This window comes from Vulpes vulpes, chromosome 12 (genome assembly GCF_048418805.1).
Source record: "Vulpes vulpes isolate BD-2025 chromosome 12, VulVul3, whole genome shotgun sequence".
Taxonomy (NCBI): domain Eukaryota; kingdom Metazoa; phylum Chordata; class Mammalia; order Carnivora; family Canidae; genus Vulpes; species Vulpes vulpes.
Genome location: NC_132791.1, coordinates 141,902,689 through 141,927,556, shown reverse-complemented (window position 1 = coordinate 141,927,556; position 24,868 = coordinate 141,902,689). Strand labels below are relative to the sequence as shown.

Below are 24,868 nucleotides of genomic sequence, written 5' to 3'. Positions count from 1 at the left end.
TGTCTCTGCCTCTCTCTCTCTCTGGATCTCTCATGAATAGATAAATAAAATCTTAAAAAAAAAAAAAAAAAGAAGCCTATTATACAAACAGATGAACAGGATGTAGTTGAACACAGCCCTTGGAGTCTGGAGAAAAGGGAGGGGGGTCTAGAAACGGAATTTAAAGCCCTCTCTGACCACCATCCACGGGGGAACCTGTGAAAAGAGAAGAGGTCCCAGGGCTGGTTCAGCAAAGGCGAAGCCAGGGGCCTCAGCCAGGGGGGCAAAAAGGAACCCGAAGCGTGCGGGGGTATGGAAGACAAGCCAAGACCAGGGCTCCAGAAGGTGGCAATGCTCAGCTGTGCCAACCGTCGGGGAGCGGAGCCAGACGGGAACCGAGGGGGACCCGGGGGGTCTGGCCCGCAGCAGCGGAGGGAGCTCTGAGCGGCGTGGGTCCCCTCTCTGCAGGGCTCGTGCTGCAAAGAGGAACAGAAAACACGGGAGGTGGCCAGCGGGGGGCAGGCAGCGCGGGGAGAGCGCCGCTCAGGACGTGCGCGCCCGCAGGCCGCGGGGATGGCCCGCGGCAGCACAGCCGAGGAGGGCCTGGCGCGCTGCCCTCCGGGGGCTAACCTCGGCGGCCGTGGGAAGCCGTGGAAGCCGTGCCCGCTGCGAGCAGTCAGGGCGGGCGGGCGGGCGGCGGCCTCGGGCCCCCGGGAGCTACGGACGCGGCGCTGGGCGACGCCGGGCCTCCCGCCTCGCAGAGCCACAAGATGGAGGGACGGGAACCCCTGCGCGCGGCCCCGTTCCGCCGGCACTCGGCGCGCTTCCCCCCCCGCGCTAGGCCCACTACCCCCGCGCTTCTCGCCCGGCGCTCGGCCCACTGCCCCCGCGCTCCCCGCGCCACCTCCGGGCCCCCCGCCCCGCCACGTGCGCGCGGCCCCAGCGCCCCGCCCTGCCCCCCGCGGCCAGGTCGCGGGGGCGGAGTCCGCCGACGTCACGTGGCCCGCGCCTGCCAATCAGTGCGCGGCTGAGGGTCACACCCAGCGCCGCCGGGCCGCGCGAGCCGGACGGGCGCCGAGGACGCCGCGCAGCGAGCGAGGGAGCGGGCGGGTGAGGCAGGTGCGGCTCCGGGGCCCGCGCGGGGAGGGGACGTGAGGGAAGGGGCGGCGGCATCCCTCGGACCCGCCACCGCGGCGCTCCCCGAGCTCCCCTCTCTCCTTAGGACCAGGCCATGGAGAGCCGAATCCAGCGGGTTCGCGCCGCGTTCGCGTCCGGCCGCTCGCGCCCCGTTAGGTTCCGTCTCCAGCAGCTCGAAGCCCTGCGCAGGATGGTGCAGGAGCGCGAGAAGGACATCCTGGAGGCCATCGCCGGCGACCTGTGCAAGGTACGCGCGCTTCCGCCGTCCCACTTGGGGGCCGCATTCCGCCCGGGCTTTTCCTTTTTTTTTTTGCTTTGTTTTGGATTACTCAAGGCCCGTGGGCGTGTTTTCTCCAGCCGTCCTGATACAAAGCAAGTTTCCTTTGCCTTTCCCGATCCTCTTACCTTGCTGAGTGCCTCTGACGCGGGATTGCAAGACCACAGAGAAATAGACCCAAGTGTCTTCTGGCCTCTCTTCCTCTTTTGAGAATTCACAAAATTCTTTTTGTGACTGTGTGCCTTGTATAGCCTGCCTGTTTTCCTGTTGCATTTGTGGTCCTTTTCTTAATTTTTTGTGGGGATTGTTTCCGTAGTTTGTCAGCTCTGTATTTTTCTCCGAATCTGTTTCTTGCTTTTCTTGTGGTTTCTTTTTTTCCTTTTTTTAAAGATTTTGTTTACTCATGAGAGATACACATTGAGTGACAGAGGCAGAGACACAGGAGAAGGGAGAAGCAGGCTCCACGCAGGGAGCCCGACGTGGGACTCGATCCTGGATCCCCAGGATCACGCCCTGGGCCGAAGGCGGCGCCAAACCGCTGAGCCCCCCGGGCTTTCCTTTTTTTTTTTTTTGTGGTTTTCTTTGTAGACTGAGGTTTTTTATGGTTGTCATTATTGCACTGAAGTTTTCCTCCTTGACTCTGTGTTTTAGGCCGGTGCTCCACAAACTCAAGAGTGTCTTGGTGAATCACCTGGGGATCTTGTTAAAATGCCAGTTATGGTTCAGTAGGTCTTGGAGGGCATCTGAGATTGGAAGTTTCTAACAAGCTCCCAGGTGATCCCATGCTGTTTTGGAACCACACCTGTTAAAAATTATTACTCCATTTTTTTTTAATTGAAGTATAGTTGAGACATACGTTTCAGATGTAAAACGTAGGTCTTCAGTATGGTTTATTTCACTTATTTCACCCTCTTTAGGTCCCCCTCTTGTCCTATATGGCAAGATTTCATGCCTTTTTAGGGCGGAGGAATGTTTCATTATATACGTCTATAGGTACATAGATGTATGTGTATGTACTACATTTTTGTTATCTGTTCATCTATCACTTAGGTTGCTTCCATATTTTGGCAATTGTAAATAATGCAGTGAATGTAGGGATACATACATCTTTTTGAAATAGCGTTTTTCTTCTAAGATTTTATTTTCTTTTTAAAAATATTTTATTTATTCATGAGAGACACACAAGACAGAGACATAGGCAGAGGGAGAAGCAGGCTCCCTGCAGGGAGCCCGATGTGAGACTCGATTCCAGGACCTGGGATCACGCCCTGAGCTATAGGCAGACGCTCAACCACTGAGCCACCCAGGTGCCCCAAGATTTTATTTTTTATTTTATTTTATTGTATTGTATTGTATTTATTTATTTATTTATTTATTTATTTATTTATTTATTTATTTATATTTATTTATTTATGATAGTTACACAGAGAGAGAGAGAGAGAGAGACATAGGCAGAGGGAGAAGCAGGCTCCATGCACCAGGAGCCCAATGTGGGATTTGATCCCAGGTCTCCAGGATCGCGCCCTGGGCCAAAGGCAGGCGCCAAACCGCTGCGCCACCCAGGGATCCCTGTTTATTTTATTTTTAAAGATTTTATTTATTTACACGGAGAGAGAGAGGCAGAGACACAGGCAGAGGGAGAAGCAGGCTCCATGCAGGGAGCCCGATGTGGGACTCGATCCCCGGTCTCCAGGATCACACCCCAGGCTGCAGGCGGCACCAAACCGCTGCGCCACCAGGGCTGCCCCAAGATTTTATTTTTTTTAACTTTTTTTTTTTTTTTTTTTTTTATTTATGATAGTCACAGAGAGAGAGAGAGAGAGAGAGAGAGGCAGAGACACAGGCAGAGGGAGAAGCAGGCTCCATGCACTGGGAGCCTGATGTGGGATTCGATCCCGGGTCTCCAGGATCGCGCCCTGGGCCAAAGGCAGGCGCCAAACCGCTGCGCCACCCAGGGATCCCCAAGATTTTATTTTTTAAAGTAATCTCTATGCCCAACGTGGGGCTTGAGCTCACACTCCCGAGATCAAGAGTTTTGTGCTCTACCGACTGAGCAAGCCAGGTTCCTCTTAATTAGTGTTTTCATTTTCTTTGGATAAATATTCAGAAGTGAAATTGCCAGATTGTGTGGTATTTCTATTTTTAATATGGCATACACCCTAAAACTAATCAGTAAATCTCCTTCACTTATGGCCCAGGCACTTTAAAAAAATTTTTTTTAAATAAAAAAATTTTTTTTGAAGGATTTGTTAAAGAGAGACGACAAGCAGGACGAGAGGATCAGAGGGAGAGGGAGAAGCAAGTTTCTTGCTGAGCAGGGATCCAGACTCGGGACTTGATCCCAGGACCCCAGGATCATGACCTGAGCTGAAGGCAGATGCTTAACTTACTGAGCCGCCCAGGCACTTTTCAAACTGCTACTTCTGTGCTGGGTCTTTGAGTGTGTGAGTTTGCATATAGGCAGTTTAAGAGCAGAGTCTTGGTTTCCTAAAGCCCTCCGGTTCTTAATTAACCCAATCTGCATCCCGGTTAAGCCTGCTGATTTTCAAAGGCAGAGTTATCGAGGCTCCTTGGTGGAGGTCCCCAGGGCTGGGACACCTGATGGTGGGGCTTGAACCCCTCCCTCTCCGGGGAGAATCTCCATGCAGGATATCACTGCTGTTTGTGGGTCCCCATGCCAGAGGTGTGTCTTTGGACTAGACCGGGTCTCTGCCCCTCCCACCCTTCTCCAAGTAGCCTTTTATGTCTTTAGTTGTGGAAGAGGTTTCTGTGGGTCTTTAGGTCTTTCTCCGAGAGAGTCACTCCGTGCAGTTGTACCCTTGGAGTGTCCATGGGAGGAGGTGAGTTCAGAATCCTCCTCCTCCACCATCGTCCCAAAAAATCCTGGAACCACTTTTTGAGTAGCAGAGTTTGGGGTAGTATTTAGGGAATATTACTCTCTATTTTCTAATAATATTGTTGTCTTGTTTTTACATTTTATTCCAGTGGTAACAAGGCGTTGCTCTGTGAGTCTGTTCTGTGAGTCTGTCTCACTTCCCCCTTTCAAAGATTATTTTGAAGGGTAGTAATGCCAGTAGTAGTAGGAACAAAAGTAACTATAAACCTTCTTTTCTAGTACATTTGGTAGAGAGAAGCTGTGATACCAAATAAGGTGACGTAATTAAGATTTCAGAAAGGACAAATCAGTCATTCTACAGGTATTTGTGTAAGTACATCTGTGATTACTAAAGAAAAACAGTAAGTTCCTTGCCCTTGAGGGATTTAAATTTGGGAAACAAAACATCCACAGATAGAATGTGAGTACAGTTATAAATCTGTGTAAGGGTGAAATGTTAAGGTACACATCAGAAGCAGAATTGCTATGGTTTATAAAGTGTGATCAAAACAGACTAATATTAATCAGGGAAATCTTCCTTTCTGAAAGAGGTAATGTTTAGTCCTGACTTTATTATTTTTAAAGATTTTATTTATTCGTTCATGAGAGACAGTGAAAGGAAGAGGCAGAGGTAGAAGCAGGCTCCCTGAGGGGAGCCTGATGCAGGACTCAATCCCAGGACCCTGGGATCACAACCTGAACCAAAGGCAGACACACCCAGGTGCCCCAGTCCTGACTTGAAAAGGCTTGGGTCAGTAAAGAAGGATTGAGGGGTTGACAATGTTAAGAGTGGAAGGTAGCAAGCTGCTATTGAGGGCAAGAAGGGTGCAAAAGGAATCTGCATGGCAAACCAGCTCGTCTCATAATGCCACTTGTCACTGCAGGTGTACCTGACCTAGTTTTTGGCATTCAGGGCTGAGTGTCCCAGACTCATGCAAGGTTAACTATGATTCTCTTATAACAGAGTGAACTCAATGCATACAGTCAGGAAGTCATTACCGTTCTTGGGGAACTTGATCTTGTGCTGGAGAATCTTCCCGAATGGGTTGCTGCTAAACCAGCTAAGAAGAACCTGTTCACCATGCTGGATGAGGCCTATGTTCAACCGGAGCCCCTGGGAGTCGTACTGATTATTGGAGCTTGGAACTACCCCTTTGTTCTCACCATTCAGCCTCTAATTGGAGCCATTGCTGCAGGTCTGGTGTCAGCTTCTGTCTTTGTAACTCTTTGGAGGGGCTTATTCTCTCACTTTGGCTGTAAATTTAGGACAGTGGATAATTAAATGCATTTGCTTTGGTGGCTTACCTTGGTTTACACCAGCAGTGTACTGAGAATGCAAAAGTATTGTCATCATACCTATATATTTTTAACAAGTACAAAGTATATTAAAGTGAAAGTACACTCTCAAGATGGGTGAGAGAGAAAGTTCCACGAGGTGGAACTGGTCAAAGCTGGTTTTGGGGTTGGATATTATTGGGTCTCTCTGGACTGGGAGGAGCTATGATGTACAAAGGGATTTTTGTTTGTTTGTTTGTTTTTTTTAAAGGGATTTTTTTTTTTAAATTTTTATTTATTTATGATAGTCACAGAGAGATAGAGAGAGAGGCAGAGACACAGGCAGAGGGAGAAGCAGGCTCCATGCACCGGGAGCCCGACGTGGGATTCGATCCCGGATCTCCAGGATCGCGCCCTGGGCCAAAGGCAGGCGCCAAACCGCTGCGCCACCCAGGGATCCCAAAGGGATTTTTTTTTTAAGTAATCTCTACATCCAGTGTGGGGTTCAAACTCATAATCCCGAGATTAAGAGTCACATGCTCTACTGACTGAGCCAGGCAGGTACCCCTTTATTATTAATTTTTTAAATGGGCTCCAGAGACTTACACGGTAATTGTTTTTTGAGATAACCCAGAAAATGAACCTATGAGGGTCTAAAAGCATGAGTTGGCATTTCTTGCTGGCAACAAATAGCAGGTCCAGGCATTTGGAGTCAGCCATCCATGTTCTAGTGTGGTTTTAGTTGCCAGCTGTGGTCCTGGATGAAGCATTTGGTTTTGTCTGACCAGTTTCTTCCTTTAGCTGTGGGCGGTGGGAGTTATGGTAGCTTATGTGTACAGCAAATGCCAGATTAATTCCACACTTCTGCTGGATCCTGATCAACAACTTTATGTTGACAAGGCTTGTTTGTCCAATAATTCCAAGGCAAACAGGAAAGTCCAGTGGTGGAAATGGGAGGAGTGGAGGAGGATTTTAGAGCCAATTGTCAGAGATGTGAAGCTAATGAGAACCAAGGAGTTGGAATTTGAGGGCATAAGACTAGCTCTTGGGGTGCCTGGGTGGCTCAGTCAGTTAAGTTTCTGCCTTCTACTCAGGTCATGATTTGGGGATTCTGGAATTGAGCCCCACTTTGGGCTCGCACGTTAGACTGCTCAGTGGGGAGTCTGCCTCACCCCCTCTCTCTGCCCCTCCCCCCAGTTGCATGGGCATGCATGTGCACGTGCTCTCTCTCAAAATCTTAAAAAAAAAAAAAAAAAAAGATAAGCTCTTACGCTTGTTGAGGAAGAGCAGAATTCAAAGCTGCAAAAGTAATGGGAGAACCTAGGCTATATTCCCACCATGAACATCATTTTGGTAGGTATTAAAGTTACTCAAGTATTAAAAGATGCTGTTCTGTTGTCTTTGTTTAGGAAATGCTGTCATCATCAAGCCTTCTGAACTAAGTGAAAAAACAGCTAAGATCTTGGCTGAACTCCTCCCACGGTATTTAGACCAGGTAATCGTCTTCACCCATGTTCACCATGGGTGTTTATAGTCGGGGGATAGACATCTGATACTCTACTAGTGTGTGCCATGGATGGCTGTCTACAGGGAATTGCTGTGGGAGGAGTCCTAATTTTGTTCTCATTGAAAGGCAACTTTAAAATGTCATAGCTGAAGTTGTACAAATTACTCTAACGCTGGAGGCTAACCGTGGGTTCTCGTTGCTATCTTATCACTGCTACAGCAGCCGCAGAATTAATTTTCCTAATAGCTATGGTTACCCAGTTCAAAAGGGTGATGAAGACTGGGAAATGTCATGGGTTGAGCGGGATTTGGAACCAGAAGATAGAGTTTGAGGGTTCCTGCTTTGCCTCTCACCGGGGGCAAAGTCTTCACTGTCTGTCTCCATGGGGAGTCAGATCGGGGGCCCGATCACATACGTTCTGTAGATTAACCTATGCAAGTTAAAACTTGAAACATATGCTGGACAGTTGAGCTGTGGAGTGAGAGAGAACTGATGAGCAACCCCCCCCCCCCCCATTAGTAGATCAGATGGAAGCATGAGGCCCACAAGCCTGCTTTTATCTCATGCCGCTGTCTCCGGGTCTTTTTTTTTTTTTTTTTTTTTGCTGTCTGAGTCTTATGAACACCTGGCTCTGTCCCTTCCTTTCTTCTGTTCCCTGTCATTGCTTCTCAGGCTGCTGCTACACAAGATGTTTTTCCATGGTAGCTGTTAGTAAGAACGCAGTAGGCTGAGTTCAAAGCTCATAAGGGCTCAGTCCAAAGCTATGTGGCCTCTCCCCAGTCCTACATAAGGAAACTGAGACTTACAGGTGTTCGGTAGGATTGCTGAAGATCCCCTAGCTATCAAATGACGGAGCCCAGATTGAGCCCAGATCTGGCTTCAAAAATGAGTGGTCTCACCTGTGCTGCTTCAAGTACTGATCGTTCAACATTTATTTGCCTGGTTCCTGGTATGGGCTAAGCCCTGCATTGTCGTGTAGGGTGAGATCCTTCAGCTTGAGACACTCATCTGGGACCTGTCCTGTGGTCACTGACAGCAAACTCTTCATCAAAACCTTCAGCTTAGGGACGTCTGGGTGGCTTAGTGGTTGAGTGTTTGCTTTTGGTTCAGGTCATGATCCCGGAGTCACGGGATCGAGTCCCACATCAGGCTCCCTCTGCCTGTGTCTCTGCCTCTCTCTGTCTCTCATGAATAAATAAATAAAATCTTAAAAACAACAACAACAAAAAAACCTTCAGCTCACATGGCCCTATCTCATGCATTTCCCTGGTCAAATCCAACCAGGGAAGAAAAGAAAGCATTTCTTTTCTTCGGTGTCTTCACTGCTGAGCTGATATGGGAACCTGCGGATTTTCTGGTCAGTGCCACTGCAGGTTGAGATGGGTCTCAGACGCCATCAGACTGTGTTGTCTACTTGTCCTCTGTCAGTTCCCTTCAGTGTGCCTACTGGGGCCGGTCCTATATTTTTCTGATATTCCTGAACACTACAGGTTTATGTCTAAGAAATTGCTTGTTAGGTGGTAGGATTAACGGGGCAATGTCCATGCTTCTGTTTCTTCTTGAAGGACTTGTATGTTGTTATCAACGGTGGCGTCAAAGAAACCACAGAGCTCCTGAAGCAGCGATTCGACCACATTCTCTATACAGGGAACACGGCAGTTGGAAAAATTGTCATGGAAGCTGCTGCCAAGCATCTGACCCCTGTGACTCTAGAACTAGGAGGGAAGAGCCCGTGTTACGTCGACAAAGATTGTGACCTGGACATTGCCTGCAGGTGAGACTGGTTACCTGAGGGTTTCTTGACTGACATGTTGGTGGATCCTCTTGGCACCAGGGTGCTGGGCCTCCTGGCTGTGAGAGACGTCATAAGGCTTGGATGGTTGCCGTCCCTAGGGGTGTTAGAACTCTTTCATAAACCGTCTCTTTGTGCCACTGCCAGAAGAAATTAGCAGTGGGTCTTGACATTGCATGGTTGCCCTTAGGAGCTACAAAAAGTTTTCTTTTTCTGGGATTATAGACCTGGCAAGAAATTTAACTGTTCTGCTGGTAGACGATCCAGGAAGTAGGTAAAGCATGGCGTGTGCTTAATTAAAATCTTTTGATTTTCTAGGGGGATCCTTGGGTGGCTTGGCGGTTTAGTGCCTGCTGTTGGCCGGGGTGTGATCCTGGAGTCCCAGGATCGAGTCCCACGTCAGGCTCCCGGCATGGAGCCTGCTTCTCCCTCTGGCTGTGTCTCTGCTTCTCTCTCTCTCTCTCTCATGAATAAATGAATAAAATCTTAAAAAATAAAATAAAACCTTTCGATTTCCAACAGAAAGGTTTTATGCTAACCTCTTCTAACGAGTCCCTTTGTTGACAAAATCAGTAGTACTCATATTTTAACTTTGAATAATATCTTGCAGCTGGGAACCAGAAAACAAAAGGTTTCAGGTTCTCTCTGTGAATCAGGTTTAGCTCCTAGGAAGTGCCAAAACCCAGAACTGACTGTGTGCCTGGGGTGGTCTGGCTTTTCTCTCCCCTTCAGAGATGGGCAAAGAGGGTCTGTGGGCATGTAGGCTGTGTCCAGGTTGTCTCTTTGTCAGAACATGAGTCCTGGAGTAAATGTCAGAGCGCAGGCTTTGCTCCATACGTGGCTGTGGCTTTCCAGGGTGGGGAAGAGGTCCATAGGGAAGAGAGTGGACTAGCAGCTGGGCTAGCTGTCTTGCTCTATACCCCTGAACATCTTGTCAGCAGGACCAAGAGCCACAGTCAGGAGAATTGAAGACTGTATGGAGCTCCTGACACCCCAGGTCTCCTCTTGGCTAGAGGGGGAGGAGTAGAGGGGCTGGGGAGCTTGCTGCTTTTCTCAAATCTCAAAGTAGGTAATGGCTTCACTGCTTACAAAGTACTGTTTCCCATAAGCTGGCATGAAAATTTCCCTGCTCCTTAGCATATCCTATGTTGGGAGGAAAATGCGTTCTAAGTTCTAATCAACTGATTTACTAGAGATGAGTTTTTAAAACATTTTTATTCTTTATAAAGATTACAAAGACTCCTAAGTAAAACTATGAATACATGATAGTTGCAAAATATTCCAAGAACACAAAAGTCGGTAGCAGATGAATAGTAGACTGAATTCTGTGGCTGTTTTGGTTTTTCCCACCTCAGGCGTATAACTTGGGGGAAGTACATGAATTGTGGTCAGACCTGCATTGCTCCTGACTACGTTCTCTGTGAACCGTCCCTCCAGAATCAAATTGTGCAGAAGATTAAGGAAACTGTGAAGGTTTGTGCTTAACATATCTGATCTCCACTGGTTTTGTTAAGATATGGGTCTAATTTAGCTGTGTTCAGACAGTATCCTTGTTCTCTCCTCCCGCCTGGGAGAATTCTACTAGCATATATGACTGAAATCATTTATGGCCTTAAAAATGCTCTGGGCACCTTTCACAGAATGTCTAGGAGCAAGATTAGTTTGGTGTTTAACCCACTTCAGCTGCCTAGTTGATGTGTAAAAACAACTGGTTAGCTGTGGCATATGCTTTGGAAAAAAAAAATTAACTATGTTCTGTGGGTTTGAGAGGATGTTGCCAATCCTTTGAAATGCAGTCAGAGGCCCTTTGGCTTGTTGGGCATTGCTTAAGGTGATCTGCTCTTGTGTATGCAGAGGGCTAGGAAGGCCAGTAGTTTGGAGGAGGGAGTTAATCAAATACCTTAGATAGTATACTCTCAACCTGCTTATCAGTCTTCCAGGGTGTTCATAGTAAAGATCTCTCTAGAAGGAATTGAGAAATACTGTGGTAGCAGCCTGCACGAAGCCTCAAAGAAATGTAGCATTTAGATTGGAAGAAAGGAAAGAGGTAGACCAGTGTGATTGGCCTCACTGGTTTGGGGGTGGTTCATTAAGCCCCCTGTGTGGGAGAAATTACTGGAACAGTCATGGTTCACTGGACAGATGCTAACCGAGCACTAAAAGGAAGGATCAGGAACATCAAAGAGTCACATTGTGATGAGAGGATGAAGAGTGTGTCCTGGAAGTTGAGAGAAAAGCAGGGACCCAGGCAGGGTCACTCAGACACAAGGGGCTGAGGGTCTCGATCTAGGACTGGAATCTAAGGGATAGGACTAGAGATGGGGCCCGACAAGGAGAACATGAAAAGGGGTATTAGCCAGACTTGAAGAATGTGGGACAGCAGGTCTTAAAGGTGTCTGTGAGACGGAAAACCATTGGGGGTTGGAGAAGGTGTGCTTCACTGAGTATGGGGAGGACTCAGTGTCAAAGGAATAAGATCCTCTCTGCCTTCCTTCGAGGCATTTCTGCCTTAGGATAGCGGTTCTCAGTGGAGTTCCTACCAGGGAGCCATTAATGAAACGTTTCCAGTCCTCACTTTCCAAAGACTGATTCAGTTGGTCTGGGGTCTCCTGGTGATTCTAAGGTGCAAGTAGCATTGAAAAGCACCATTGGTGGCTCTGGAGTTGGGCCCAGGAGCACGCGTCAGCCAGCTGCCTGGGTGATTCTTAGTGCCTAGGCCTGAGGGCGTTGCTTGGAGGGTGGGTGGGCACCCTTTTGACTTGAGAGTAAATGGAGAGCCCCCATAAGGCTTTGAAGCGATAGGGCAATTTAGGAATTTTGTATTTGTTTCATGTAATAAATTCTGACGAAATGATTTTTGAGATTAATTTACCAAAACTTTGATTCTTGAAGTGGTCTTCCTGTCACTGCTGGGAAGACCAGTCCAGAGAGGATGCAAAACAGTGAAATAGCGCAAAGCTCAGACTTTTTTCTGGGAAGGGCTGTAGAGTAAAAATACTTGGCTTTACAGGCCACACAGTCTCTGCTACAACACGCAGATCCTAGCAGGGAAGCAGCCACAGCTGCAGCGTGCATGGAGGGGTGGCCCTGACTCAGAGCCAGACTACCCCCAGCACCCACATTCACCCCAGGATAGTGCCTGGGCAGTCTGCAAGAGATCCACATGAACCCTACTATGAAGAGTCCTCAGTGTGTGCATCTGCTTGAGTTCTTATCCCTCAACTGCCAAAAGGTAGAAATGCTATTCAGTGACTTGAGGAATGTGGGCAGTGATCTAAAACCAGATGGCTTTGGGGGCACGAGTGGGGCTTGTATTTATTCAAGAAACTGAAATATGAGTCTTTTGTGGCAATTAAATACTATCGTTTTAAATAGGAATTTTATGGTGAAAATATAAAAGAATCTCCTGATTATGAAAGGATCATCAATCTTCGTCATTTTAAGAGGATACTAAGTTTGCTTGAAGGACAGAAAATAGCTTTCGGTGGGGAGACCGATGAGGCCACACGCTATATAGGTAATGGAAATTCACCTTTTGCTCTGGGGACACGCAGCATGACAGTTGTCATCAATGCTATTTACTGAATAAACCTTTGGGTGCATAATGTTTAATGAACAATTACACACTGCTTTTAGGTATATGGGCTTATAAATCACTCAGATGGTTTTAGGTCTTTATAAATAACAGCACCACACCACCCTTGTTGCACTGGCTTCTTGCCTTTATGTAGATTTTTTTTTTTTTTTTTCTTCTACAACCTGTAACCTAACCACCCTGAGAAGCAAAATACAAGTGTTGTGTAATCCTTTCTGGTTTCTGGCTGGAAGGACAGGCCGTGGAGGAAGTCGTTTTACCACAAGTAGCCAGTGGCAGTACTGTTCCAGGAATAATGTTTTGTTGTTTCATTTTTATTTTATTTTTTTAGATCTTTCTTTCTTTCTTTCCTTTCTTTCCTTTCTTCCTCTTCTTCTTTCTTCTTTTTTATTTTTATTTATTTATGATAGAGAAAGGCAGAGACACAGGCAGAGGGAGAAGCAGGCTCCATGCACCAGGAGCCCGACGTGGGATTCGATCCCGTGTCTCCAGGATCATGCCCTGGGCCAAAGGCAGGCACTAAACCGCTGCGCCACCCAGGGATCCCCCTTTTCTTCCTTTTCTTTCTTTCTTTTGAGGGGGCAGGGCAAGGGGCCAGAGGGGCAAAAGGAGAGGGGGAGAATCTTAAGCAGACTCTGCCCTGGGCATAGAGCCTGAGGTGGGGCTCAGTCTCATGACCCTGAGGTCATGACCTGAGCCGAAACCAAGAGGCACATGCTTAACTGACCATGCCACCCAGGTGCCACCAGAAATAATGTTTTGCTCTGTTGTGCTTGACACTATTTGCTTACTTTTACTTTGTGTTCTTTTATTCTTTGTCAGGAATATGTACTGCAGTTGCATTTTGAACACATTGTTCTAGAGTAACATAGGTGATGGAAGTGACAGAAAATTACTCAGGAAAAGAACTGTTATAAATAGCTTTACTTATTCCCTCTTGTCAGATGGGATGCTGCACATCCCCAAAAAACCCAACTTAAAAAAACCCCAAATTCTAAAGAGCTTAAAGAGGAAAAATTGTATTCTCTCATAATGAGCTGTCCTGAGGTGCTTCCAACCTGTTCATTCAGAGCTCAGGAATGGCATCCATACCCCCAGTTTTTCATCTTTCTTGTTTTTCTATCAGCCTGACTTGGCCCACTCCTTGGCGAATCAATGGCAAGAGAGAGGAAAGGTCTGTTGTGATTCATGCAACCAGTTAGGAACCCTCCCCTGACCTAGAGTCAGGGTTACCTTACTTTAGTGCAGGGCTACGTGGAGAGCATACACCCAAACTGATGGTTTTTTGAGCCCCGATAGCAGCATAGACACCCTTAGAGGGTGCTGGTGAGAGCTGTCTTATGCCACGTGGCCAGGTTGACCGAGTAAGAAATTAGGGGACAAGGAAGAGAGGACACTTGTTATTGACCAGTGTCTTCTCTTCTAATTGATGGCCTGGCTTGTGTATAGGGTCTTTGGGAGCTGATTGGTGACTGACCTGGCATGTTCGCTTCCTTTCTTGTGTGCCTTCCCCATAGTGGATGGAACACTGAACTCAGGACTCCTGACCATTGATGTATATTTTCTTAACCTAACAGAGTTGAAATAAAGGTCAGAGATCATATACACAGAAGCTCTTGAATTCAGGAGTAGTGTTGATTTGATCCACAGAAGAGCTGTCTGCGTTCTCAGAAAGACCTGTCCACAGAAAAGTGAAAACAGGGGCACCTCAGTGGTTGAGTGTCTGCCTGTAGCCCAGGGCATTATCCTGGGGTCCTGGAATCGAGTCCCACATTGAACTCCCCACAGGGAGCCTGCTTCTCCCTCTGTCTCTGCCTCTGCCTCTAGGTGTCTCATGAATAAATAAAATCTTGAAAAAAAAAAAAGTGGAAACGACCTTTTGGTACATGTGAATATGGCTGTAAACAGGGTTAAGTGGGAATAGACTCAAGTGTGTCTTTTCCTTGGTTTGCGTGGGGCTTCCCTGATGCACATTCTTAGAGACATATGTGCACATTTCACCCACATCCAGCCTCAGGACTTTTTTGTTTCCCTAGTAGCTAATCCTTGGGCAGAAGTGGGAAGGGATTGGATCAGTGAGCCAGCCAAACAAACATGGTGAGAGTTTGCCATTCCTGTCTTCTGCTTTAGGATTTCATTTCACGCCTTTGTTTTTCAGCCCCGACAATACTTAGTGATGTTGATCCTGAAAGCAGGGTAATGCAAGAAGAAATTTTTGGACCGATTCTTCCAATAGTTCCTGTAAAGAATGCTGATGAAGCCATTAAATTCATAAACAGCCGTGAAAAGCCCCTGGCTTTCTACATATTTTCTCACAACGATAAGGTAAAACGCTCCAGAGAACAGCTCGGTGGCACAAGCTGTGATCATAGAGCCGTGGTCCTCCTTGGCCACAAAGCCAGTGATGGTCTCTTTTGTACAGTAATGGAGTCTGCCAAGTGAGGCCCTACTCACAGATTGCTCTTCTTGGGTAATGAGGCCCTGGGGTTGTGGCTTTCACCTTTCCCATACTCCCAAGGGTCAGACCGGAGTCTTCAGGGCTGGGTCACAAGGGTTAGCACTCACAAACATCTTCCCTGTAATTGGAAGGTTTTCATATACCAGCATTAGAAGATTCTCTGCCATTACCCCACAGGGCTTTCTCCCTCTTAACCAGTGACATTTGTGGCCATTCAGGTGGGCATGTGGGACAGAGATCTCTGGCACAGTTGTGGACGTGGTAGTGAAATCTCAGACTTCGTTTTCCCCAGTTCCTTTGCTGTTAGAGCAATGGAGCCATCCCAGCCAGGGGAGAGTGTCACACAGTATTACGACAGGGTGAGTGGCTCTGCCACTCTGCCACATGGCTCATTCCTTCGCCTCATATGGAGACTGGCTGTTGCCAAGGGTCAGTGGCCTCAAGGTGGGCAAGGAGGCTCAGGAGCCCTCTGGAGAGATGCGAGACCCTGGGGGAGATGGGACCGGTCAAGGGCTGAGGAGTTCACGAACCAGGTGTTTTGTGGAGAGCCTCTTGTGGTAACATGGCAGCTTCTAGAGCCTGCCGTGTTGTGGAGATACAGCTTCATGAGTGATGCCGACTGGATGGGCCTCTAAATAATGGGTTATTAAGAGTGGCGTGACATCTTAAATGACCAGAGGTAATGTGGACAAGAACCTTGAAGCCTCGGGTCACTGGGCAGGGTGGAGGTCCAAGGGGCATGCTTCCCAGCCATGGGGTTACTGTCTGACCACAGTCCACTGTGACACTCATAACTTGGACTCCCGAGGGCTTGTGGCCACTGGGTGCAAAGACATTTACCAGTCAGATGTCCTCATGCCTCTTCTGATCTTAGACCAACCACTTCTTCAAAATAAATAGAATGCCATGTCTGAAAAGTTACATATTCTTTGCAATTCCTAAAAACTAAATGGTGTCTATTCATTACACACTGTAACCTAGATCAGGGAGAAATTTTAGCGATATTTAAAAACCAGAATATAGCCTGGACTGTCCCGTATAAACAAAGATCTCTGTGGCTGTCTTGGGTAACTCTGGCTCCTGGCAGTGGTGAAACGAACAGGACCGGTTCAGTGCCGCCTCCCTCGGAGGACTAGATGTGTATCTGAGCAGAAGGATTCTAGTCACGTTTGCTAAATTGAACAACGCTTGAAAGCATGTATGTATTTGGCCCAGTGTGCCAGACTTGAGTTAGTCATTGCCAATACATGGAGTCGGCATGCCATGGGCACTGCTGACCTGGAGCTTTTGTCCCGTTCCTCAGCTTGTCAGACAGATGATCGACGGCACGTCCAGCGGTGGTGTCACAGCCAATGATGTCATCATGCACTTCACACTCAGCTCTTTACCCTTTGGAGGTGTGGGTGAGTATTCCTCTCTGCCATTCGGGGCATAGATTGTGAAGGTCCTGCTGCTTGTCAGATCACCTGTCCAGGCAGCCTGCAGATCTGTACCTCCCTGTCTTCTTAGAGGTCTCCCCCCAACCCATGGAAAGGGGCCTTCCCACTGCCCTGCCAGGTGCTCCCACCAAGGGGTGACTCTCCCGTCACTCACTTTCCATCATTAGCACCCAGCACCATCTGTGTGACAGTTCTGTTCCTTACATTGGTTGGCTTATTTATTGGCTATTACTTGGTTACTGTCCTCCTCTTAGAGTTAGGGGATTTGGGAGGTTGAAAGTCAAGTCTCAAATTGATTGATAAGATCCCTCTGTGTGTGTGTGTGGGGGGGGGGGTTGTTTTTTTTAAGATTTTATTTATTCACGAGAGACACACACAGAGACTGAGGCAGAGACATAGGCAGAGTGAGAAGCAGGCTCCCTGCGGGGAACCCAATGCTGGACTTGATCCCAGGACCTGAGTCAAAGGCAGACACTGAACCACTGAGCCACCCAGGTGCCCCTCACTCTGTCTTTCTTAAAATGAGGTAGTAAATGATGGGGTGCAGAATTCCCAGAGCAGGCCTCAGTCTGGGGTTTCTGATATCCCTCTCTGCTCAGGTCAGGGTGGGGCGACGTCATCCCCAGTGTCCATCTACCCTGCCCCCCCCCCCCAGCCCTCTGTGTGGGGAGTAGCCTCCCCTCGGATTGTCTGCTGAAAAGAGCAAGAGATGCCCCGTGTTCTAGAGAAGACGAGCAGAAATTTGTGCTCAGCGTAGCTCCACGGACATTGTCTGGTCCCTGCTGTTCCCTTTGGGCCGTGAGTCACATGCCTCTTTTACAATTGAGATGATTAGCTCCTGAAGGAAAAGTAAGAGTAGAGCCAGGTGGTAGGCTTCTCTAATATCTCACAGAAGAATTTCAAGCTAACAAAATGTGTATAAATTCTCATAATAAAAAGCAAACAATAGAAGCCATGGTCTTAAAAGCTGCTGCTTTGTTCTCTTCCTCTGGAATCACATGATTAGTCCATGGGGATGAGGAGGTTCGTTTTATTTATCAAGACTACCTGTTCCCAATCGAGGCCAACTCATCCCATGGCCAATAGACCGTGGCCTGCTTCCCATGCATGTTTCATGTCCCTTCCTGGGATGTAAATGCATCGCCGGCACCCAGCACAGTGCCTGGCACACATGGGAGGCAGGTAGGGAGAGGCTAGGTCAGGGGTCCAGACTAGAGCTGGTGGTGGTTGGGACTCAGATGGTTGCAGGGGAGCTAGTTGGAAAGGGGGTGGGTATTTGGAGGAGTCAAGCAACAGGGTTTACTGATGGAGGGAGAGGTCATGAAAGGAAAGATAGCTTGCAGTTACTCTAGCAGCACTGCCTGGATTCTTCAAGGATTCAGTTGGATTCTAGTCTCTGGTTCCTCAGTAACCACCAGGATCCTGGCTCCAGGTGCCTCCTGAGTGCAAGTCGCATGACTTGCGTTTGGTCCCTATTTTGCTTGTCTATGTAGCATTTAGCATCATTAACAATACCCTCTTCTTTATAACAAAATGAACCTTTCTCCTGCCAAATGCAGAAGGAATACAGCCTTCTTACGAAGACTTGGAAAAGTTAGAAGACCCCACAAAATAGCTTAGATTACCCATGCCCCACTATTGAGAGATAAGCTCTGAGGTATGTCCTTAAAATCCTTTTCCTTGCGCATATTTGTACACATATGTACACATAAAAGCAAGAATATTTTGTTCAAAATTGTGTCCTGTTGTATGTTGTGTTTCATCCTGTACGTGACAGTATAGTGTGATAATTTTCCTACGTCAGGATAGTTGTGTGTCATGATTTTAGTAACCCCCAGGTACTGCCTCATCCTACAAATGGAGCATATTTGCTTTTAACTAATTCCTGGCATTAGGTTTCTGTGATTCCAGATTTTTTGGTATTAGGATTCTAATATGGGTTTGTGCACCTTCTGAATCTTTTCCTTAGCAAAAATGTCTGAGTGTAATTATTGTGTTCAAAAGGCTGAGATTTATTTTTTCAAAGTGAAGTGCTTTTTCGCCTATCTCTAAAAGTGATTTTTTTGGGGAAAGAGCAAATACAAATAAAGCATTACAGAAGGCTCAAAGAACGGAACGTAATACCCTCCCTGGCATAAGCACAGTTAATGTGTTAACGTATAGTTTCAATTTTTCCTTAAAAACGTGTATCTTTTGATGCATATAGCCACATTTCCCTGTGGCTTCACTTGTCCCCAAAACAATGTGCCAGCAGCCCTGAAAGCACCAGTAAGTGCCTTCTTGGCCTCATTTGCCTGTGCCTTATGCCACTGTGCCATATATCCCTGTCTCCGCATCACCCATAATAAAGACTGTTGCAAAGCATGGCTTTTTAAGAGGACAGAGATTTATACTTGCTTACTATCACCCAGCTGGATAACCCTGCCATCCTGTCTCTGTTGCTCTCTAGGAACTTAGAGGAAGCAAAAAGTGTATAGGGATGTGGATTAATAAAGCCACATGGAACAGCAGGAAAAGAACACATGGTACCTAAGAGTCTAGCCGACCTGGATTCGTATTCTGGTTTTGATTCTCCACCTTGGGCAGGTTACCTGACCCTGCCAAACTCCTTCTCTCTGCCTGGAATCCGGGGCAGTGATGCCTTTACACAGGGGGTGAGAATGGATTTAGAGAACACATAGCAGGGTCCTAGCTATAAGTGACAGCCACAAGTCCTCGCTGGACTCTTGGAAAGCATCCTGTTTGGCAAAGAGAGCCACTTGTGCTGAGAAGTTAGGTGGGGGTGTCCCAGGCAGCAAGGAGTCTTGTGGGCTTCCTCCGTTGGGGTTCACACAACAGGTAGCTTGTGTCACCTACAGTGGAGCCTGTTTTTCTATTCCCTCTGTTCCAGGTTCTAGCGGGATGGGAGCTTATCACGGGAAATACAGCTTTGATACTTTTTCTCATCAACGTCCCTGTTTACTAAAAAGTTTAAAGAGGGAAGGTGCTAACAAGCTCAGGTATCCTCCCAACAGCCAGTCAAAAGTGGACTGGGCGAAATTTTTCATCTTGAAACGCTTCAACAAAGGAAAACTCAGTCTGCTGGTACTAACTTTCCTGGGCATTTTGGCGGCTGTGCTTGTCAAGGTGAGTACCGCTCTTTCTGGTCCCACCCAGATGGCTATCGGATGCACCTTTTCTGTTGTGGGAGCTCTCTCATTTTACAAACGAACTCTGTCTGTTAGGTTAACTTGCCAAGTCCAGGACCGGGTTGGTGAACGGCAGCCTGCCCACTGTCTTATGGGGGTGTCAGCCATAACCACCTGCTGACTTTGCATGGCCAAAGTCGAGTATTTGCAATAGTGGCTATGCGTACAGAGCCTAGATGATCATAGAAGAAGTGTGTCGATCTCTGGCTGAATAGTTTAAAACCCTGGGGTCCTGGTGGCTAAGCCGGTAAAGGGTCTGATTCTTGGTTTCGGCTCAGGTCATGATCTCAGGGTCGGTCATGAGATTGAGTCCTGCTTGGGGATCTGCACTCAGCAAGGAGTCTGCCTGGGGATTCTCTCTTTCTTCCTCCCGCCCACTGCTGGCACTCTCTATCTTTCTCAAATAAATCAATAAATCTTTTAAAAAAAAAAAAAAAAGTTTAAAACCTCACAGAACTTGCTTGCAGCATTCTGAGCTGTCCAGTCCTCTGATCCTTGTGGTATTGGTGTCTCGGTTTCAGTGTAGTTCTCCAGTGTGTCTGGAATCTGCATGCTGGGCAGGAGAGGGGGAGAATTCTTTGGCGGGTGATGGCAGTCATGACGCAGCTTTGGCAAGGGAAGCGCGAGCGTTTCTTTTCCACAGTTGACCACCATATAAGTTATGTCTTTGGTGATTAGTTACTGTAGAGACATGGGCTCCTGGGTGGCCCACGATACCTGGCTTCCCAAGGCAGGTCGTGTCTCCTCGGGGTGAAGGAGAAGACCCAAGACTGCAGAAGTTAGGACGGAGTGGGCACAAGGCCACCATGTCCTTGGAGTTCTCAGCTAGGTGACTGAGGAGCTGTGTTGCAAACAGTGACAACATGCGTGAACAGTAGCCTTGGAAAAGAGGCAAGTTTCTAGCATTTAATGGAAATACCTGTGTTCACTATGTGGACCTTGTGTTAAGTTTGAAAGGGGGTTAGCTCATCTTGCAGTATCACAGCTTTGGTGGAATTGGAGACACCAGTTGCATTTGAAATCATTTGGGTTTTCTCAGAAATACCAAGCTGTGCTGAGGAGAAAGGCCCTGTTGAGTTTTCTGGGAGTTCAGACTGTATTGTCCAATAAGCAGTGATGGCCAGCAGATTCCAGGACCAGCTCTCTCTGTTAAGAGTGAGGTAGGAGCTGCTTGTTTTCTCTCTGTATGTAAAGCGGGCCACTTTGGGGTCTGATCTGTCTTAGTGGTTAGCTTTCCTCTAGCGGGAGGCTTAAAGGTCATTGAAAAACTCTCCAGACATTTTGGAGCTCGGCCCAGACTATCAGTGTTAAAATGTGACTTAGCCCTACTTTAAGAAGGGCGAGGGTGGCTTGCTGGGATCTTAAAAAAATGTGTGGAGGTAATGACTCAGCTGGGTCTAGATGAAGCACTCATCTTTTCTAGAAAAAGGAGAGTCACGTGTGCTCCCCCTCCCACCTCCCCTCCACTCAGCCCTTCTGGAGGTCGCCCCACTGACTGCCTCAGATCTGTAGGTACATGCACACCGAAAGCTCTTTTATAATTGGAGACCACTCTTCTAAAAAATAAAAAATAAAAATTCTGTCCCTTTGAGTTGTTTGGGTGCTTCAAAAGAAGTTTGACTTCAGAATTCCTGGTGGCAAACTGAGTGAATCAGAACCTTGTGCGCAGTATAGAGGCTTTTGATTCCTGCCTCTGCATCGTCCTGAGGTCTGAGGTGTGCGTGGGTCTCTGGTTATTATCTTCTCTTGTCCCAAGGCACCAGTCCCCAGCCTGAAACACACCTTCTTTCTGGGGATGGGACTTCTTAGCACCATGGAAAATTCAGAGGCCCAGGCTGACTGTGATCCTCATAGAACCCAGGAAGGCTCCCACGGGTGCAGCATGCAGGGGCAGACAGGCTAGGGCAGGCCAGGTAGTCCACCCACAGCTCCCCAACAGGTTTGGCAGACAAGCTTTCCTCTGTGAACGTCTAGAGAAACTGTATAAAAAGATGTAGTTTGGAGACAAGAAAATGTGGCCTTGATTCCTAGCTCTGAGATCAGCTGAATTACAATGGTGAGCAAGGCCTTTGCTCCCATTTGGCCTCAGGTTCCTCATCCATAGGATGAGGGCAGCCAGCAGTGGTCTCCGACCGGGAGACCTCAGCAACCATTCCTGTGAGCTGATGTCCAAGTGGCTCGGACCTTTTTGGATTTCATGTGGGACCAGTTAGTGTTTGGTTTTCTTTTCCTCTTTGCTGCTTCTCTGCTCTTCTCTCTGAGCTCCTGTCCTCTCTTTATCAAGTCTACCTTTTATTTTAAATAAGTGGTTCTGAGCCCACGTTGTACATTTATTTGAGCAGTCTTCATTGCAACTGCAGTAATTTTTCTGAAATGGCTTTTCTGCACTTAGTAGACATTTTGTTATGTGTTCGGTTGTGATTTAATTCACTTCACTAGAATGAGAACGGGCTTGGGACATTTTTAAATGGGAATTTAGGGGATCCCTGGGTGGCTCAGCAGTTTAGCGCCTGCCTTTGGCCCAGGGTGCAATCCTGGAGTCCTGGGATCGAGTCCCATGTCGGGCTTCCGGCATGGAACCTGCTTCTCCCTCCTCCTGTGTCTCTGCCTCTCTCTCTCTCTCTCTCTCTCTCATAAATAAATAAATAAATAAACAAACAAACAAACAAACAAACAAACAAACGGAATTTGAAAGCAGCAATTACCAGTTGAAAGGGAGCATGTCAAAACCTCAGAGTGGAGAGGAGTTCTCTATGCACTTAAAACGTGTGTGTGTGTGTGTACACATGTACACAAAGTTCCAACAGAGTTTAATATAAGCCACAGAAAGATGGTGGGGGCTGTGGGTTTTTAAATGTTGAGAAATATGAAAGGTTACAATTTTTAGGTGTCATGAAGCCTTTGAAAATTCAGGATGTTGTTAGAAATCTGAGGTGGTAGCAAAACTTCTTCGGCCTCAGTAGGTACGGATCCTGTTCAGTACGCTTTGGATTTTAGAAGCACAATTGTTTATGAGTTTTCAGATTTCATGCCGGGACTCCAGTCACCCGTTCACAGCTGGAGGATAGGAGGTGAACATTTTCCATTCCCGGTTCAACTCTGATGTTGTCTTACAACACTAAATAGAACACCGCCTCCACTACCACTCCCTGCCTTGTTATTGTTGTTTTGTACGAGAGGACATAGTCTTTTGTCCTCAGCCCACACCATCTTTCTTTGGGATGCAGGGACCTTTTATATACAGTGTATTTAGCGTCTTTTAAAATGGGAAGCATTTTGTAGAGTCCTGAAATGGAACCGGTTCATGTTCTAGGGCTGGTTGGGCGGGGTTTTACACCAGCAGCGAGACTTTGCTTCTTAGGGATGCAGGGACCTTTTATATACAGTGTATTTAGCGTCTTTTAAAATGGGAAGCATTTGGTAGAGTCCTGAAATGGAACCGGTTCATATTCCAGGGCTGGTTGGGCGGGGTTTTACACCAGCAGCGAGACTTGAATCTCTTTCTCCTCTCTCTAGGTTGGATACTACTGAAGAAGGATCCTGTTCAACCTCCTAGATGCCTTTACTGAGTTATTTCTCTATTAAATAGTTAATGAACCAATCGTTTTAAAATCCTACCAAAAATAGTAAGGAAAACTGCAAATGCACCATAATCAAATCTAAAAGTCATTGCTATTCACCATGGATAAAACTTGCCATGTCAGCCAAACTCCAGTCCTCCCCCCACTGTTTGGTGACTCGGAGAAGCAATTTGGCGTTGTGTCACCCAGACCTTAGAGCTTGAGTCTAGGGGAGGAGATGCGTTATGCTAAACCCGGACTCCTTGGGAGATGTAAAAGAGTCTCCGAACCTAAAAGAGTCTCCGAACCTGTTGAGTGACTTCTTCATTCCAGTTCATGGGACACAGGGCACCCTGCCCCCACTGCTGCCTTACGCCATCTCTCTGTGGAGCCATCAGCCCTCGGCTTCCAGAGAAGTGGAGATAGATCTTCCCAGCTCTGCTTAGGGTTTGATGCCCTGGAATTGTATATGGGTTGGTGGTGGGAATTGATCCTGTCCCTCATCCATTGGGTCATAAGGATTTGACGTTCGGGAGTCAACCCTCCTGTCAGTGCCATCTGACCAGTGGTCTTCCTACTTTCTCATCCATTCTCCACCCTCTTGTGTTTTGTTGGGGACAGTTGTTTTGTGGCTGTCTACAAATGCCTTTTGTGACTAATACCATGCAAAACATCTTGTATTTCCCAGGGCTTCCAGGGAAGACCGTTGCCAATTTCACAAAAGTATCATCTGTCACTTCCTGTGTAGGCATAGAATTCTGCATCTTACAAAACTTAACTGGTATGATTTTATGCTGTAATAAAATGACTTATAACAATACTTATTCTCTCTCAGGATGTTACAGTTTCAAGTCAGTGGATCTTGAAGGACAAATCTTTACATTTCTTATGTCCCATAGCACAATGCTAATAAATTTCACTTTTCTGAACCTCAGAGGGATCCCCTTCTGAATAAGTTCACCGTTCAGGACTTAATGTGGAAAGCCACCTCCTGTCAGGGACAAGAGGCCTTGGATATTTAGGACTTTGGAGCTGGAGAGCCTCCGAGGGGCTGATGGTGGATGGTTTGGAGGCAGACTCTGTAAGCCATAGCAGTTGGCCACACTGAAGGGGACGGAGGACATAGGAAGGAGAGGAACGGGATCTCCTGAGCCTGGCCCAGACCTGAGACCAGGTGCTTCAGCCAGGTGGGAAAGAGCCCTGTGGAATGCAGCCTCCCTGCCAGGCTGTGGTGACTCCTGGTTGCAAGGGCTCCACCCTCCCCGCCTCTGCACGATGAGAGAATGTATAATTCCCTTTGGAGAGTGTGTGATTTAATCACAGGGTGAGGTATCAAGAATTCATCATTAGGTGAGATTAAGAAACAGCTGTTTAACACTGTCACTTCATCAGGATAATTGGTCATAAAATATGTCAGAACTTCAATATGGAGTTTTCATATAGTATATTAAATTGTATTTTCTAATTTCTAGTTAAACTAAATTATTGCCTCGACTATTCACCTATTCTGCTTCAAAATAAATACACTATATTTGCTAAAACTGGTATGAAGTTTAATAACATTCTTAGCATGGAACCTCTTATGCCCTGTCGGAGACAATTCTTTGGCAATAACTTTTCCCCCAACTACAAATCCATTTTTTGCCTTAATATATCACAGGTAGTATTTATCAACTTTAAGTCTTGCTTTCTCACTTAAATTCTTAGCGAAGATTTCTCTTTCTGTCATTTGTGTTTTTTTTCTAAACAGAGGAAGAGGTGGGGGGAGGGGCAGAGGGAGTAGAAG

General features: G+C 47.1%; 1 protein-coding gene across 2 annotated transcripts; it reads left to right on the top strand.

Annotated features, from left to right (window-relative positions):
• The first annotated feature begins 961 nt into the window (after positions 1–961).
• Positions 962–24,623, top strand: ALDH3A2 (aldehyde dehydrogenase 3 family member A2). Of its 2 annotated transcripts, XM_026005590.2 has the most exons (12): positions 995–1,098; positions 1,202–1,363; positions 5,233–5,464; positions 6,953–7,038; positions 8,616–8,824; positions 10,198–10,315; positions 12,218–12,359; positions 14,596–14,762; positions 16,199–16,298; positions 19,225–19,460; positions 20,562–20,682; positions 23,039–24,623. In XM_026005590.2, exons 2-11 carry the CDS (start codon positions 1,211–1,213, stop codon positions 20,637–20,639), a joined length of 1,521 nt encoding a protein of 506 aa, XP_025861375.1. In that variant the 5' UTR covers positions 995–1,098; positions 1,202–1,210; the 3' UTR covers positions 20,640–20,682; positions 23,039–24,623. The 2 variants fall into 2 exon arrangements, with proteins under 2 accessions (XP_025861376.1, XP_025861375.1); XM_026005591.2 differs by lacking the exon at positions 20,562–20,682 and having other exon boundaries at positions 962–1,098.
• The last annotated feature ends 245 nt before the right edge of the window (positions 24,624–24,868 follow it).

What these genes read in the sequence shown, in the direction of transcription:
- ALDH3A2 (XM_026005590.2), top strand. Translation starts at nt 1,211, where the DNA reads ATGGAGAGCCGAATCCAGCGGGTTCGCGCCGCGTTCGCGTCCGGCCGC. An exon ending in TGAGGCCACACGCTATATAG is followed by an intron (nt 12,360 to 14,595) that starts GTAATGGAAATT and finishes TTTGTTTTTCAG; the next exon opens with CCCCGACAATACTTAGTGAT. An exon ending in TATTTTCTCACAACGATAAG is followed by an intron (nt 14,763 to 16,198) that starts GTAAAACGCTCC and finishes CCCGTTCCTCAG; the next exon opens with CTTGTCAGACAGATGATCGA.